Here is an 18,447-nt window from a genome sequence, read left to right on the forward strand (position 1 = left end):
TAGGACTGCTCGTGCTCCTACCCCTGCTGATGGTGATGATGATGAGGATGAAGGTGATGCATCTTCACGCGGTGGTGGCGAGAGCTCCTACTCGCCCGGGCATGAGTTATACTGATGGGTGCGATAGCATCTCTCCTCTTTTCTTCGCCTTTTTGGTGTTCCGATGCCAAAGGGGGAGAAGAGAGTAGAGTCTAGGACCACGGGGTTCTTTGATTGCCACAAGCCATGGGAGTTGCTTTATTTGGATTTTATATGGCTTGTGCTTATTTGCTTTGAGTTTTCAAGAACCATTTGCTACTTCCAATAATTCGTGTATGGATGTGTATGGATGACTATTATGTGTGCTACTCTATGTTAGGATGATTATGTGTGCTATGCTTATATATCTTGATATGCACATCTCCATACCATGCTTGTTTCCTAAAGATATTGGGGGAGCTTCTCATGTTCCACAAATGGTGCACTTTGCATTCAAACGCAAATTCTCCAAGTGCACACATTATGGGGGAGCTGTCGTAATATCTTATATGGAATCAAGGTTTAGAGCTTATCATAATATCTATTTGTGACTCTAGCTCGGTTTGTCATCGTATACCAAAAAGGGGGAGATTGTAAGGGTATTTTACCCTTATCCATTATTTTGGTAACAATGACACCGTGCTAGAGTATTTGGCCTAATATGTTTATAAGGATAATCTCAGGTATTAGGCAATGAGACATAAATGGTGTATCAAAGGAACAAGAAGGCTAAAGGAGACCCCCCACTTCAACAACAATCGAAAAGGGGTCTACAGCAGAAATCCGGTCTGCAGCCCGGTCCAACCGGGCCAGCAACCGGCCGATCTTGCGCTGCTCGGTCCACCGGTCGCCAACCGGGGCAAGTCCGGCGCACGACCCGGTCGACCGGTCGCCAACCGGGCTCCACACGAGAACATAGCAAATCCGGTTGCCGACCGGTCAGCCGGCCTACAGACCGGCGAGTCCGGCGCACGGCCCGGTCGATCGGTCGCCAACCAGGCGCCAACCGGCCGCCAACCGGAGGAGCTCCAGGACGATGCAAAGGGTGTCCGGTCGCTGGTCCGGTCCAACCGGCCTCACCACCGGGCTGTCCGGTCTGTGGCCCGGTCAACCGGGTTTGTCGAGAGAAAAGCTGAGGTGGCAAGTGACCAACGGCCATATTTCTAAGAACACTATAAATAGGCCTTCTCCTACCTCTGAACAACTAGGCACTACACTACAAGCTGTTCTTGAGCTCTCTCTCTTACTCCATTGCTAGAAACACCAAAAGCCTCAGATCTCCCTCCTCCTCCACCCAAACTCAAATCCCTCCGGGGAATCGTTAGAGGAGGACCCGATCTACCGTTCTACCAAGCCAAATCTCATTCCCCCTTGTATTCATCGAGAAGCTTGCTTCCTAGGGTTCCTTGGAAACCCTAGGTGGGCAAGAGGAGTCCGGAAGCATCCGGGCTGTGGATTTGCTCCGGGCAAGATTGTGAAGGTTTGGAGGCTACCTCAAAGTCTACCACAAGTGAGTGAGCTATTCCTTCGTGGGATAGGCTCCGGAGAATAGGGTGAGCCTTCGTGGCGCGGGGAATCCTTCGTGGGACCTCCACTCCTCCAAACGTGACGTACCTTGTTGCAAAGCAAGGGAACACGTGAATACATCCTCGTCTCCGCATGCTATCGGTTATCTCTAACCGAACTCCTTACTTGTGATTTAACTGCCTGTGAGAGCCTTCGTGCTCGAGATAGTTGTATCCTCATATAGGTTGCTTCACCTAGTTTGCATTAGGCTCACCTTTATATTCCGCAAAGCCTAATATTGCAAAGAAAGAATTAAAATCTGTAGAAACCTATTCACCCCCCCCCCCCTCTAGGTTTACCATCTCTATACTTTCACTTTTTCAGTCCATTGCACATGTTCTTATCGAATCAATTTCACTAGATCCAAATTTGGTGAATTTCCTTGTATTTATTTATACTTTTTTTGGTTGCTTCATCACACATTATAGAGTGCATGTTTTATTATTTAGTTCATATTTCTTTTTCATTTTAATTCCTCGCACATTTTTTTTTGGTTCACCTCTAGTTTTAAATTTTTCGTTTGCTTCATCCAAAATTATTGTTAATCCATATTTTTTTATTGGTTTAAGCAAAAATAATTTAAATTTTTATTCTTTTCTAGATTTTGTTCTAGATTTAGTTTCCAATTTTGTTTGATGTTGTTTTTGTGTCCATTGCATATCTTCTTACCGAATCTAATTTTCACTACATCCAAACTTTGTTAATTTTCTAGTTTCTATTTTAAATATAGTTCAAAAACTTAGGTTGCTTCATCACACCTAATACAGTTTTATTTTATGGCTGGTCCTCCCTCGGTCCCATGGGAGGTGGCGTATGAACTTAGTTTAAAAAGTCAATGTTTTCAAACTTTGACCAAATATATTGAATAAATATCATTAATTATAATATTAAATAATTATATTTTGAAAATATATCTTATAATGATCTAATGATATTGGTTTCGTATTACAAATCTTCATATTTTGATATATTTTCTTGGTCAAACTTTTACAATATTCTTGGTCAATTTTTGGTTCATTCGTAGTGTTATTGTAAATACTAGTTGTGTCTAAAATCTATATTTCAAGTTTTGGTTCACAAGTAATGATTATTATATAAAAATCCTTCATAATTGGTTTCTTTGTTGTTCCTTGATAACTTCTGAAAGAGCAAAGTATCTACTCCATATGGTTTGTGTGTTTGTTGACAACACTAGAAAATTATACAGTGTTCTAAGTGTGTAGGAATTAACAATGTGAAGCACAAGATGGTCAATGACCCTCCACATGTGAGAAGAACGAAGTCCGAGGTTGTAGTTTCCGCTAGGTTGTGAAGAGTAGGCTTTCCTATTTTTCTGTGGGTCTCGGAGTAATGGTGGAGAAAGAACCTCAGAATTCTGGTCATAGTCTTCTTTGTAGGGGCGGAAACTCCAGCCTAACGGGACCTGAGATTCTGGGTTGAACCTCAGGCCCAAGTTTCAGCCCCCCGCCCCCACACTCACACACACTTCCTGGTTTTGACCAAGTGGTTATCACACAAATGGGGGCGGAGATTCTTGACCAAAAGCTTCAAGTTTCCAGGGGGATATCCGGCCCTTCGGAGTGCCTAGTGGCCCCTGAGATTTCAAGGGTCACTTACCCCGGAGATTTCAGCCTTGCGGACTGTATAATTGTTGCGGTCAGAAACCCACCGGCGAGCAGCGACGGGCAACACGGTAGAGCCGGGAGGCTCCCAGGACTGCGGCTGGCCCTAGTCCCTCCGAGCGACGGCCCGCAAAGACTCGGCACGCACGTCCGATGCTGGTGCAAGGGCGTGCCACCTGACCTATACCTGGTCAGGAAGGTGATGGATGTGCCTCGCTTAGTTTCCTGCATGGCATACACGTAAACATTAAATACGAGCCTCGATCGGCTCTCAGGTTGTCCTGTGAATCGGCTCAAAGAGCCGATCCACCCATGATTCGTACGAGGTGTACGAATATATGGTGGTCCTGCTTGATCAAAATAAAGCTAAAACGACCTACTACGATTTAGGGTTTTCACCACATAATCGGAACATCCTACTCGTGATTGAGCCTGGCGGCCACGCACGGTGATCGTAGACCGACCCTAGACAAGGCCTAAAAACCAACACGAAGTTGATCCTCGGAACATCCTGTCTAGGGCTAGCAAATTACACCCTACGCGCCACTGGATCCTTCAACCCGTTTGTAAGGCCTAACTATGCAGATATTAAACTAATCCTTGAAGAACAAGGAGCAACCATAACGGATCGGATCTACTAAATAATGATCAAGCGGGGTGCCGCCCTTACACCTAAGATAGGTGTAAAGGCGGCTAGACGTCTCAGGGTTGCACGACGACAGCATATGATACGATGAACAATGCTAACCCTAACACATCTAAGATAACTACGTTGCTCGCCATCAAAAAGGCTTCAGTACGAGCAACGCATGAACAGCGAATAAACGTATACTGCCTAGATCGCAAGATGCGATCTAGGCAGCATGATGCTTACCCGGAAGAAAACCCTCGAGACAAGGGAGTTGGCGATGCGCCTAGATTGGTTTGTGGTGAACGTGATTGTTGTTTATTTCATAAACCCTAGATACATATTTATAGTCCGTAGACTTTCTAACGTGGGAATAATCCCAACCGGGCACGGGCCAAACTCTATCTAATCGATACGTATCCTACTATATTACAGATACACGGGCAAACTAGCCCAAACTTTGTATATAAGGCCGATTCACGTACATTCTTCCATGTATATTCTTCAAGCCCATCTTGATCGCGGCCCACCTCTGACTCGGTCAAATTCTGGTGATAACACATGCCCCCCTGGTTTTGGAATTGATGATTCCAAAATCACTCCGCTTTTTCTTCGTCGGGACATGTCGTGGCAGAACCGTCGCAGTATCCTTCATCATGATGCCTTGCCTTTTCAACTTCTCCGCGTGACTTGGCAGTTTTTTTTTCTTTGGGCACCACCTCCTCGGAAACTGCTGTGGCATTGAATCTCCACTATATCCCCTTTATTTAACCGTTCTGAACCGTTCGCCACTCCATCCCCTTGCTCTGTTCTGGCCATCGGCACCCAGAAAACCCCCAATCTCAGAGCAATGTCTTCCTCCTCTTCCTCCTCCGCCTCATCGGACCTCTCCTCCCAGTCCTACTCCTCCTCATCCTCCTCCTCCCGCGAGCCCACACCAGAATGGGATCCGATGGCAGCTCAGATGGCGGCGTACAACGAGCGCGCCCCAGAGGAGTGGGACCAGGAGGACCACGCCTCCTCCGTCTGGTCCGAGGACGACAAGTCCTTGACCAGCGGAGATGAAGATCTCCAGTTCCTCGCTGATGGAGAACTGGAGCCAAGGAGCGAGGATGACTCGTTCTCCTAGGACGATTACACCTCCTCCGAGGCCGAGGAGGAGGAAGACGACGACGATGACTCCTTCGAGGATTACCCGCCGGCGAAGCGGTTCCGCGCTGGGTCAGACGGCGACGATGATGACGACGACGACGATGATGAAGATGAGGAGGCCCCCACTGGGGGCCGCTGGAGCAGCGACGAGGAGCCCGCCGACGAGAGCTCCGACGACGAGGGCAGCAACGGCCCGTAGGCTAGGACCTAGTAGCATAGGCCTAGTAGTAGTAGTAGACCGGCCAGTAGGCCTTTCTTTTGTTCTTCCTTTCTTGAGCAATCGGCTCTTTCTTTGTAAGAAATCCTTTATCAATTTTGCCGATTGTCAAACGAAGTTGATGGACCGAGAGCCGATGGCAGGGCATCGGCTTATGTCATAAACATGCTTTAAGGCCATAACAGTTGCCTATTCATACGGCCAACAAATCCAATTCACACCCTCCTCCGGTCTCAAACGCACAGATACAGCAAATCTAATAAGAGAATTATCTCAGACGTCGTGAACTCTGGAATGAAACCGATCTGTTAACCTGCTCCATTGAGCTTTGTTCCTCTAGAGTCGATGGCTACGCATCGGCTTTTTCATTATTCTAAAGTCGATGTCCGTGCATCGGCTATACTGGTATCCATATTTCTCAAGTCAATGTCTGCGCATCGGCTATGATTTGTATATAATTTTTTTTTACTGGCCGATTTCCAATCGGCCCCCCTCATACTTCATTTACTGGTCATCCCACATGCTTGGGAAATACTTCTTGAGGTGTTGACCATTGACGGCTACTGGGAACTTAACGCCGTCCAGCTGCTCCAGCATGTATGCATTACCCTTCAAGGCCTGGATGACTTTGTACGGACCGTGCCAATTAGGAGACCATTTGCCATATGCTCTGTCCTTGGTTCCTAATGGCAACACAGCTTTCCATACTAGATCACCAACTTGAAACTCCTTTGGTCTAACCTTCTTATTGTATGCACGAGCTACCCTGGCTTTGTTCTCTTTAATCTTCTCCAACGACCAAAGTCTAAGTTCCGTTGCATCCTCAATAGTGTCACTCATCAAAGCTGCATATTCTTCAGGTGTTAGATCATTCTGAAACGTGACACGTCTTGATCCAGCCGTAATTTCCCAAGGTAATACGGCCTCCTGTCCATAGACGAGCTGGTATGGCGAAGTTTTTATAGCTCCATGGCATGACATGCGGTAGGCCCACAAAGCTTCTGATAACGTTTCATGCCAATCCCTAGGGTTCTCGTCAATTTTCCTCTTGATCAGCTTGATCAGGCTTTGATTGGACGCTTCAGCTTGCCCGTTGGCTTGAGCATAGTATGGAGATGATCGGATCAGCTTAATCCCCATGTCATCGCAGAACTTTCTGAATTCTTTAGAAATAAAGACCGAACCTCCATCGGTCGTGATGGTTTGGGGAATCCCGAACCTATGAATGACGTGTTCTTTCACAAACTTGATCACATCTTCTGATTTTACCTTCTTCATAGGGACGGCCTCCACCCACTTGGTGAAGTAATCTGTAATGACCAAAATCCATTCATGTTTTTTACTCGACGCCGGATGGATTTTGCCGATCATATCCATGCCCCACCCTCGAAACGGCCAAGGCTTGATGATAGGGTTCATTGCTGATGCGGGTACCATCTGAATCTTCCCGAACATCTGGCACGCTTGGCACCCCTTGTAGTACTTGAAGCAATCCTCAAGCATGGTGGGCCAGTAAAACCCTGATCGTCTAATCAGCCACTTCATCTTATGAGCCGACTGGTGAGTTCCACAGGCTCCTTCATGCACCTCATGTAAGAGCCGATTAGACTCAGTTGGTCCTAGGCACTTGAGTAGTAACCCTTCCAACGTTCTGTAGAACATGTCATCTCCTATGAGGACATACTTCATGGTCTTGTATCTTATCCGTTTAGGTGCCCCCCGAGCCGAATCTTTTAAGTAATTGAAGATTTCGGCTCTCCAATCATCCTGTTCCAAGAACTGCACCTGAACTTCTGACCCGTCTGATATGTCCTTATAGCCTGACGCCATTTGTGCGAGATCGTTGGCCTCGGTATTTTGGGATCTTGGGACCCAATTAAAGTTGATGTACCGAAACTGCGTCATCAACTCACGGCATTCCATCCAATATGGGAAAAGCGATTCACTCTCGCACTTATATTCATCCGTGAGCTGGTTAATCACCAACTTCGAGTCTCCAAAAAGCTCCACTGCCTCTGCCCCGGCTTCCAAAAGCAACTCCATTCCCTTGCGCACTGCCTCATACTCAGCAACATTGTTGGTGCAAGGGGTAGATAGCCTGATGGCGAAAGAATATGTTGCTCCCCGAGGCGACACGAGCAGAATGCCGATGCCACAACCATCATCACAAGCCGATCCATCAAAGAACATAGACCATGCACGTACAGATAGTGCTGCTATATTAGTATTAATCCGTTCAGCTATAAGATCGGCCAATGCTTGTCCCTTGACTGCTTTCACAGGCTGATATCGAAGATCGAACTCCGACAACGCAAACATCCACTTACCAAGTCGGCCTTTCAAAACAGGGGCCGACAGCATGTGCTTGACAACGTCTGACTTGCATATGACGATGATCTCTGCCGTCAAAAGGATGTGATGAAGCTTGGTGCAGGTGAAGAACAGGCAAAGGCAAAGCTTCTCGACCTCAGGATACCTTGTCTCCGCGTCCAACATCCTTCTGCTGAGGTAGAAAACGACCTTTTCAACACCCTCATGGAGTTGCACCACCACCGAAGCGATGGACGTGTCAGCTACTGATAAGTAGATATAGAACGGCCTGTCTTGTTGGGGCGGAACTAGCACCGGCGGCGTTGTCAGATACCGCTTAATCTCATCAAACGCCTGCTGCTGTTCTGCCCCCCAGTGAAACTCGTCATCAGATTTAATTTTCACCAGCGCTATGAACGGCTCGATTCGTCCTGACAGGTTAGAGATGAATCGTCGGACAAAGTTGATCTTGCCGATAAGACGTTGGAGCTCCTTCTTCGTGGTGGGCGGCTGCATGGTACGCACTGCCTCTTGACTTTTCAGGCCGATCTCAATTCCCCGTTCATGAACCAGAAAACCTAGGAACTGACCGGCCGTCACACCAAAAGCACATTTCTTTGGATTCATTCTCAGTCCGAACTTCCGAGTTCGGTCTAGGATGCATCGCAAATCATCCAAGTGTCCCTCCATGGAGACAGATTTGACTACCACGTCATCGATGTAGATTTCCACCAACTTGCCGATCAGGTCATGAAATATATAATTCATGGCTCTTTGGTACGTTGCACCAGCATTCTTCAACCCAAAGGTCATGACTACATATTCAAACAAGCCTACTGCCCCTGGTACTCTGAATGCGGTCTTGTGTATATCTTCTGGAGCCATGAAGATTTGGTTATAGCCGGCGTTGCCATCCATGAAGCTCAACACCTTGTGACCAGCAGCTGCATTGATTAACGTTTCTGCCACAGGCATCGGATATTCATCTTTTGGAGTGGCTCTGTTGAGATCTCGGAAATCGATGGCCACACGCCATCGGCCGTCTTTCTTCTCTACAGGAACGATACTGGAGATCCATTCAGCATACCTGCATGGCCTGATGAACCCGGCGGCCAACATCTTCTCGATCTCTTTCTTGACCTCTTCCAGAATTTCGGCCTTCATCTGACGTGCTCGTTGTTGGAAAGGCCGAAATCCCTTCTTAAGGGGTAGCCGATGTTCAATGATGCTCCTGTCTAAACCAGGCATCTCTGTGTAATCCCATGCAAAGCAATCTGGGTATTCTTTTAACAGAGCTATCATCTGACCCCTAAGATGTGGATCTAACTTCTTGCTGATAAAAGTTGGTCGCGGCTTATCCCCAGGACCGATGTCGACTTCTTCTAGCTCATCAGCCGGTGTAAACCCATACCCTAGCTTTCCGTCACCTGTAAGGTCGACACTAGATACAGGGAGAACGTGTGGTAAGGATAATACAGGCCGATTGCTGGAATCGGCCTTCATCTTGATTGTAACCAGGATTTTTTGGAAGTGTCGGAGCCGATCGCGTGGAACGGCTTCCTCCTTGTCCTCGCTATGAGAGCAGCTGCCCTCGTCTCTGTCCTTACCAGGGTGGCGCCCAAGTCCTACCATGTTGATGTTGAACGAGAATCTTGGCTGGCACCTCCCAGGGTACGTGCACTCCACTATGTCAACGGCGTATGCCGGTGAATTCGGCACTTCTAGTGCTGCCCACGCGAATGGCAGCGGTGGACGGGACTGGAGTGGCATCTCTCCCTGGTGAGTCCCTAGAGCTGGTCCTGACGGAGAGTACTGATGCCTCATGATCTCCTGGATCACCCGAAGAGCGACACGCTCCAAAGTGTTCACCAGGCTCTCAGAATGGCGGTGCAGCGAGTGAGCTACCATGAAGTTAATCTCCTGACGCAGGGACCTGGTGCGTTCTTCTGACGGGGCGGACAGGTCCACTCCATGGAGCGCGCCTTCAGGTGAGAACCCTTTCCACCTGATGCCATGTGAGCGGGTTCTGTGAAAAGAGCCGATGAGGTCGGCTTCGAGGATTGCTTTGACCTCGTCATACTTCTTCTTGAGCTCCTCGGTCAGATCCTCGTACGTGACTGGAGTACCTTCCGCCATCTCAGATGTAGATGGCGATGCGGTTGATGTCGACGATGGTCCCACCGGGCGTGCCAGAATGTGTTGCGGTCAGAAACCCACCGGCGAGCAGCGACGGGCAACACGGTAGAGCCGGGAGGCTCCCAGGACTGCGGCTGGCCCTGGTCCCTCCGAGCGACGGCCCGCAAAGACTCGGCACGCACGTCCGATGCTTTGGTGCAGGCGTGCCACCTGACCTATACCTGGTCAGGAAGGTGATGGATGTGCCTCGCTTAGTTTCCTGCATGGCATACACGTAAACATTAAATACGAGCCTCGATCGGCTCTCAGGTTGTCCTGTGAATCGGCTCAAAGAGCCGATCCACCCATGATTCGTACGAGGTGTACGAATATATGGTGGTCCTGCTTGATCAAAATAAAGCTAAAACGACCTACTACGATTTAGGGTTTCACCACATAATCGGAACATCCTACTCGTGATTGAGCCTGGCGGCCACGCACGGTGATCGTAGACCGACCCTAGGCAAGGCCTAAAAACCAACACGAAGTTGATCCTCGGAACATCCTGTCTAGGGCTAGCAAACTACACCCTACGCGCCACTGGATCCTTCAACCCGTTTGTAAGGCCTAACTATGCAGATATTAAACTAATCCTTGAAGAACAAGGAGCAACCATAACGGATCGGATCTACTAAATAATGATCAAGCGGGGTGCCGCCCTTACACCTAAGATGGTGTAAAGGCGGCTAGACGTCTCAGGGTTGCACGACGACAGCATATGATACGATGAACAATGCTAACCCTAACACATCTAAGATAACTACGTTGCTCGCCATCAAAAAGGCTTCAGTACGAGCAACGCATGAACAGCGAATAAACGTATACTGCCTAGATCGCAAGATGCGATCTAGGCAGCATGATGCTTACCCGGAAGAAAACCCTCGAGACAAGGGAGTTGGCGATGCGCCTAGATTGGTTTGTGGTGAACGTGATTGTTGTTTATTTCATAAACCCTAGATACATATTTATAGTCCGTAGACTTTCTAACGTGGGAATAATCCCAACCGGGCACGGGCCAAACTCTATCTAATCGACACGTATCCTACTATATTACAGATACACGGGCAAACTAGCCCAAACTTTGTATATAAGGCCGATTCACGTACATTCTTCCATATATATTCTTCAAGCCCATCTTGATCGCGGCCCACCTCTGACTCGGTCAAATTCTGGTGATAACAATAATGGCTAGAAATATGTAGGGCTAATAAATAGGCACCCGTTCTTCCCTCAAGGAGTCTGCTTGTTTTTCTTTTCTCTCATCCATTACTTCGAAGCTGAAACTTGGTGGATCCCCCTCTTTAGCCAACCAATAAAGACCCCCTTTGGGTAATCGAAGGAGCAGTGCTAGATCTACCCTTTGACCAAAGGAATTCGAATTTCCTCTTGATTCTATCAAGGAACTTGTAACCCTAGGTCTTCATAGTGGAGACCCTTGTGAAGAAACCATATCTTGAGGCTTGCTTGGTGTTTGTAAGAGCTTGAAGATGGTGTTGAGAGCCTCCAATTGAGTAGTGGAGTGTGCCCCAACCTTGTGTGAAGGTTTGGTATCCAACTCGACAGACACCGCCTACTGGAGTGTGGATTCACCTTTGTGGTGGGTTCACGGAGAATAAGTTTAAGCTTTGTGGTGTTGGTGGCCTTTGTGGCACCAAGCCTTTCCAATGTAGACGTACATATGTTGAAAAGGAAAGAACTACAGGAAACAAATTTTGCGCCATTTGTCTCCCTCGGTTACTTCAATCCTTTACTTGCTTCTTCTTATTACTTGTCTTTGTGTTTCTATTTTTTCTTGCTCATTTAGGTTTCCCACTTTGCGTTTTATCATCTTTACTTTCTTGCATAGCCTTAAAAATTTAAAAGGACCGAAAATTTGCTAGCTGCTATTCGCCAACCCCCTATAGTCGCCCATGCTGACCTTTCAACTACCAAATTCGTTCATCTTTTTCGTTTAAATTTTTGGCCCATTTTTTCCTTATTTATGAAAAATAGCTTCTAAAATTTTCAGTTAGTGTTCTGCAAATGTGAACATGAACACATTATTTTTAGATTGAGCATATCCATTTTAATAGGTTACCATCAACTACATTTTTTCAAAAACATGGAATAAAGAACTAACAAGAAAGCTTTCTCGAAAGAAGAAATTGATCAAGGCATTTCTTTCAACTTAGTCGTTACGTAGATTTTCTAGCACTATCAAAAGATGGCAAATTTATTTTCATGACATATTCAATGTTTTGCCTCACATAAGCAAGAATACATACTAATGATGCTACTCAAAAGATCTTTTGTGGGACCGCTCATCCACCGGTCTTCTCTCTCATGGTCTTCGGGGTCCTCTCCCCTCCCAGGCTGGTTGCTCTATTTGTCCGGTGAGGCGAGGGGAGATGTAATTCTACCTCTTATGTTGATAGTAGAAATAGTTTTATGTCCCGGGCTTGTTCCCTAGTTGTATTTATCGCGTTTGGCGTCATGCCTTTGGGATTTGGCATCTTGGTGTCCCCGTGCGACACTAGATGGTTGTCGACGTCTCCGTCTAGAGGATCTCCATGGTGGAGATTCGAGTGTGCAGGTAGATCCGATGAGATCATCTCCAATAAGAGTGTTGGCTCCCCATATCGAGTGCTGCCGCCATCTATGGGATAGCGTGGAAAGCCGCGTAGTGGCACACAAAAGTGCTGCCGTGGGAGATCTGACGCGGACGCACGGGACAACTCCCTAGGTCAGCCTCCATGACTGGAAGCTTGATGGCGGCGTGACGTGGAGAACTCCGGACGGTGACCAGGACCTCCTCGATGGGCCGAAGCACGCGTACTCCAAGATGAGGTGGAAACCACCGCAGCGAGGCACGACCACCTCTCCACCGGCGACCACGCCTACGTCATGCCCACCTAGAACTAACGGGAAACAAACCGAAGATGATGGTGCCGAGTCCCTCTATCACGCCGCCAGTCGCCTTGCGAAGGAGAGAGAGCCCTGGGCTCCTCCACGCCGTCAAAAGCCTGGAGAGAGAGAGATTGTGGCCTGAGATGGGGAAGAGGCTGTGGACCCTGGAGGAAGGAGGTGGGCAGCGGAAATAGGGAGGAACCAGAGAGATCGGAGCAAAGCGGCCGCTCGCATCGATCGATGTGGAGTCGTGGGCACCGCTTTGACTACTTGCCGCTTTAACCGCTTTGACCAAATCTTCCAGAATAAAAGAACAACCGGTTGCCGGTTGTCCAGGAAAAAAAGAGATGCGTAACAACTAAGAGGGCAAACGGTGGAGGGGAAAAAAAAGTGCAACGCGTCATGCAATGGATGGATGAATGAGTGGATAAATAGGCTATGAACAGTGGCCAAATCATTAGCAGCGCACAAAATCAGCTGGCTTTTATATTATGTGTCGCTGACATGTGGCGGTCCTAAAGTGGTAAATGTGCGAAAATTCCGCCGCCGTCTTCTTTCTCCGGCCAAGGGCCACCCAGGATCCAGTCGACTGATTCCGTCGCCATTGTTAGCTGATACTGGAGATCTCCCTGCCCTAGATTATCAGATTAATCTTCCTCACTCATCAGTTCCTTTTGTGAAACGGACACTATCTCGGTGCCTCCGCTGCTTGAATTTACTGTTTTTTCCCCCTTATTTCGCCCGAATCTGTTCCCATCTGTGCTGTGCAAAATGGAATGGCTTTTAGTCTTTCTTTTCACCGGAGCTCTTGATCCGTACGGCATCTTAAATTTTGCTGATGAATCGACGAGGAAAGCCGAGGAAGAGGCGTTGGCGGATAACTTGGGATATGGTTGGTCCTTCGCTTGTATAGTTTACTTAGAATGATTTTGTGTGACTAGATCCTTATGCGATTAGATCCAGTCTCCATGATTTGATTATCATAGCCTGGGTACCATAATATGCTCCATATCCACATGATTTTGATTCTCTGACGGTTGTGCGTAATAGCAGTATGATGAAGCAGATGTTAATTCTCTGACGGTTGTGCGGCAGCAGCAATCTTATTGCGTGTTTGGCAAAACAAACATCAGTTTGGGGAGTCAGATGCGAGTTACTTGAACACATATACAGATACTGATCCCATGAACCGATTAGTGGGATTCAGATTACACAGATGCTTCTGTAGAGTCTGATTTTGATGGAGCAGTTGACATCAATCGCAATATGCAGCAATCACGTCATGCTGACCAAAGTGTATTGATTTAGTAGAGAAGATAGATCCATGTAGATGTTCTCGTAATTGAGTCTAATCACCTAGTTTTGCCACCTCTTTGCAAGTTCATCAATGAATGTGCTGATGCTTATTGCTGAACTCTGTATATGGGCTGTTACTTTACCTTCTGAAGTTCTGCTTGCCTGTGCCTTCTAAACATATGTTCCATCTGATGACTCCGCCTGTCTCCAGTTTGCCTCCTTTCAGGAAATTAGCCATCTTGAGGTAACTATTTTTTTACATTATTTCTTTCTCTCTCCTTTTTTAAAAGCTGTTTGACTAAAATGAGAGATGATCACTTAATATAAACCACCATGTAGATGACAAGATCTGAAAGTGACATATTAAACAATCACAGTATGAAGAAAACAAGCAAAATCATTGATATACTCAGAAGTCAGAAGTCTACAGCGAATCAAAAGCTACTAGGGTACACATTATAGTAGTTGGACATAATCTAGTTCTAGTAGTCACTTGTCTTGTATATTTGACTAGTCTCCTCCTCTCGGCCTCTCCCCCATTGTCTCATGGATAAACTTCATTTGGCAGTTCTGGTTCTTCCCGTCCTTCTTGGGTTAGCTCTGTTATACATTTGTGACATCGTATGGCTAAGGCCAGAGAGGATAAGAAGGAGATGGAGGAAGCAGGGTGTAAGGGGTCCCAGACCTACTTTGCTTTTTGGAAACACCCAGGAGATGAAGAAGATCCGACAAGATCTTGCGCCTGCGCAGAAACAAGACACCAATAACTACGTATACACCCTCTTCTCTCACTTGCTTGTCTGGACAAAAACATATGGTATGTATCTATCCAGAGCTTGCATTAGTGTCTTCTCTTGTATTTGTATGTTAGTGTGCCGATCAGATTCATGTATGATCGTAATCATCTAACTATCCAAGCTTAAGAAGGTATTTATCATACCATAGACCTTTACACTGAAAATTAGTTTGGAGAAGTAGCTCCGAAGTTATTGCTTAGACAAAAAGGCTTATTTTATACAGGAAAGGTGTCAATATCAACATTTTTATTAATCTAATTTTCTTCGGAGAAGCAGTTACAATGAAAGTTTACACAATGACCATGAAACCATACCGTGATCTTTTTAACAGTAAAACGTGTTCTCTATTTGGAAGCCTTTCGTAATATGTTACTGTATGGATTAGATAGCTCATGGATGTCGTTATTCTTGCAAATCCAGCATACTGTTCACACCTAGTAAACTCGATAGAGAATGACTGATTGACATATTCCAGCATCATGGTCTCTCATAGGACAGGAAGAGCAGTTGTCAAAGAAAAATTAGGACAGGAAGAGCAACTCAGATAGTCAGTATAGAAGTTATGGATCTTACGAGTTGAAAAGATTGACAGTTAGAAGCTACTCTCTGCGTCCACAAATATGTGTACTTTTAGATTCCCGCAAAAAAAAACTTTTAGATAATGTTCTAGGTGAAACTTTTTTAAGTTTGACCAACTTTATAGAATATTATAGCATTATTTATGCCATGAAATTATTATCACTAGATGCATCTCGGAATGTAGTTTCATAATATACTAATCACATGTCATAATATTGCTACAGTTTTCTATAAAGTTGGTCAAACATAAGAAAGTCTGACTTAGGAAAAACCTAAAATCACACTTATTTGTGGATGGAGGGAGTATCTTTAGATGTTAGAATTTTCTCTTAAACATAGGAACCCTGATGGTATAACCTTTTTTTACACTAAACATGTTTGTACAGTTCTAGTGTTTTGGTTAATTATAGGTTGTTTTGTACACCCTAAATTTCTGCACCTGAGTGGTGCCCAGCCAGACCAGATAGAGCACCACAGTGGTGATTTAACAAGTCCAGCGAAGAGCACCAGGTACGCTGACTTCGTGGTATAGTGGACAAACGACGAGAATCGCCAAACTCCTTGTTTGGCATCAATGTGGTGGCATCAACAATCTCAGATAGATAAAGGAACTCAATGATTCGTTGAACGTTGAGTAGAATACTAGTGTTAATCTAGAGTGCTGTTAGAGCCAAGTGATTCTCTACACATTCTTTTCTGAAGATGCTGTTCAACTAATACTTAACTAAATGTAAAGTGATCGCTAGTTGCTGATAAATCCGTCCAATGATTCTTCATTTGGTTTTGCATTTTGTGTGCGACCCCCTACATTTCCCAGCTAATTTATATAAAAAAACTATGGAAATTTGGTTTAGTATAAAGTATTGTAGAAAATTCCCAGATCTATTTTGCTAACAAGTAGTATTTAATATGCAACTAAATAAGTTTAGTCTAAACAGTATTCAGAATACGTTGTTGTGATTTATGTGTGTCCACTCTTCTTATGGCGATGCTATTGGATTGTGAATTTGCATAGGGTCGGTGTTCCTCTATTCAATAGGAACTGTGGATATTCTGTATATTTCTGACCCTGCCATGGTCAAGGACATGAGCCACTGCACATCATCACAGCTCGGGAAGCCTATTTATCTACAGAAATCTCGCAAACCGCTCTTTGGCGAAGGTATCTTGATATCGAATGGCGATATATGGGCCTATGAGAGGAAGATCATTGCACCGGAGCTCTTCATGGAGAAGATTAAGGTGCTTTCAATTGCTTAAGACAGTGCTTAAACATGGGTTGGAAAACTGAAAACATGGTTAACCGTCATAGTTGTATTTCTGAAGAACATAACGGTTGCAAAATATGATGTTTGCAGGTCATGATAGGACTAATCGTGGAGGCTTCTGTCCCATTGTTGGAAGCATGGGAAAGCATGCTTGACAACTCAGGAGGGATTAGAGAGATAGATGTTGATGGATATATGCGGAACTTCTCCGCAGATGTAATCGCCAGGGCGTGTTTCGGGAGTGATTTCGCAACAGGCGAAGAAATATTCTCCAAGCTAAGGCAGCTTCAGAAGGCGATTTCTCAGCAAGATTCACTTGTTGGACTATCTGCACTGTGGTAAGTGACTAAAAGTACAATATCCAACGTAATGAAAACAAATTGTGAAATGTGATTATTCCTTTGTGAATTGATTTGGGTAAATAAGGAACACAGGATGGCAGTGCCAATACATAAATCACAAAAAATCAAGATATGCACATATTCAGAAGTGCTTCCAAAATGGTTACTTAAATTAAGATGATATGCTGCCATGGGGCAAAGTCTAGTCTTGTCTTCTCATATAGTTAAATTAATGTTAAGTATAAATTGTGTTACGATAGGAAGTACTTACCAACCAAAAGCAATAAAGAAATGCGAGAGCTGGAGCAAGAAGTCCGGTTACTCATCCTGGATGTTGCCAGACGCGAGGGCAGCAGCAGCAGTAACAGCACCATCTACATGCACACTACCCACAATGACCTTCTGCGCTCGATTGTTGATGGCGCTCAGCAGTGCCCCAGCTACCCTGGCACTGCCGAGGACTTCATCGTCGACAACTGCAAGAATATGTACTTCGGTGGTCATGAGACCACTGCGATCACTGCTACCTGGTGCCTAATGTTACTCGCCACACACCCAGAGTGGCAGGACCGTGCCCGTGCCGAGGTTCTAGATGTGTGCTGTGGAGACACAGCAATCGATTTTGACGTCCTTCGGCGCCTGAAGACAGTGAGAAATTTCATCATCTCTCCGTGCACTCATCAGTCTTCTTCAACTATCACGCCATTGGCATAACTGTTACGTTCTCTTTTTTCAGATCACCATGGTGATCCAGGAGACGGTCCGACTGTTCCCTCCAGCGTCACTTATGGCGCGCGAAGCCCTGACAGACGTCAAGCTCGGAGGCCTCGACATCCCACAGGGAACAATCATCCAGACTGGCATTGCTGTGGTGCACCTTGACAGGGACATTTGGGGCCAGGATGCCGGCGAGTTCCGGCCAGACCGGTTCATGAACGGTGCCGCCGCAGCGTGCAAGCCGGCGCACATGTATATGCCGTTTGGGCATGGGCCAAGGTCCTGTCCAGGGCAGCACCTGGCGGTGGTGGAGCTCAAGGTGTTGCTCGTGCGCCTGCTGAGCAAGTACAGCTTCTCGCCGTCACCAGGGTACCGGCACGCGCCGCTGTTCAGGCTGACTATTGAACCCGGGTTCGGCATGCCGCTCGTGGTCACAAGGCTTCCATGATCTCTGGCTGTCAGCAGGAACGAACCACGCCTAGATGTTTGTGATCAGCAAGGCGGTGGTTGTGTGCATCTTAGAAAACAGAGGACGTGAGTGAACTCCTGTTCCTGTGCTTGTATCAACTCAACTCGACGTTGAGATCAGTGAAGCTTCCGTTTTCAGGAAAAATGCCTGTGTCGATACATTCCGCTGCTAAAGATTCGGCAAGTTCAGACAGATTTGGCAAAATAAAGTACAGCTACTGGTGTTCGCGGAACTTTGTATGTTCTATGCATGTACTAGTACTAACCCAAAAACAATATACTACCTCAATCCCAAGGAATAAGGCGCACGCGTACTCCAAGATGAACTTTGACCATAAAAATTGAGGAACAAAATCTTGGTTATATTATATGTAATTAGTATCGTTAGATTCGTAGAAAAATACTTT

The 18,447-nt window shown here is 46.1% G+C and overlaps 1 protein-coding gene across 7 annotated transcripts; it reads left to right on the forward strand.

The window, feature by feature from the left end:
• The first annotated feature begins 12,939 nt into the window (after nt 1–12,939).
• LOC127294408 (cytochrome P450 714C3) lies at nt 12,940–18,329 on the forward strand. Of its 7 annotated transcripts, none has more exons than XM_071818876.1 (7): nt 12,948–14,114; nt 14,210–14,319; nt 14,439–14,687; nt 16,262–16,488; nt 16,605–16,852; nt 17,116–17,503; nt 17,592–18,329. In XM_071818876.1, the coding sequence occupies exons 3-7, from the start codon at nt 14,585–14,587 to the stop codon at nt 18,018–18,020; spliced, it is 1,395 nt and encodes a 464-aa protein (XP_071674977.1). In that variant the 5' UTR covers nt 12,948–14,114; nt 14,210–14,319; nt 14,439–14,584; the 3' UTR covers nt 18,021–18,329. The 7 variants fall into 7 exon arrangements, with proteins under 7 accessions (XP_051180167.1, XP_051180168.1, XP_071674977.1 ...); XM_071818878.1 differs by lacking the exon at nt 14,210–14,319 and having other exon boundaries at nt 12,948–13,466; nt 14,082–14,114; XM_051324207.2 differs by lacking the exon at nt 14,210–14,319 and having other exon boundaries at nt 12,940–13,466.
• The last annotated feature ends 118 nt before the right edge of the window (nt 18,330–18,447 follow it).

The sequence above is a fragment of the Lolium perenne genome, chromosome 4, assembly GCF_019359855.2.
Source record: "Lolium perenne isolate Kyuss_39 chromosome 4, Kyuss_2.0, whole genome shotgun sequence".
Classification (NCBI taxonomy): Eukaryota; Viridiplantae; Streptophyta; class Magnoliopsida; order Poales; family Poaceae; genus Lolium; species Lolium perenne.

Bases quoted from the DNA above. Each gene is read 5' to 3' on its own strand.
- LOC127294408 (XM_051324207.2), top strand. From the start codon at position 13,346: ATGGAATGGCTTTTAGTCTTTCTTTTCACCGGAGCTCTTGATCCGTAC. The intron at 13,467-14,438 runs GTTGGTCCTTCG...TTCATTTGGCAG, and splicing joins GGCGGATAACTTGGGATATG to TTCTGGTTCTTCCCGTCCTT. The intron at 14,688-16,261 runs GTATGTATCTAT...GAATTTGCATAG, and splicing joins TGTCTGGACAAAAACATATG to GGTCGGTGTTCCTCTATTCA.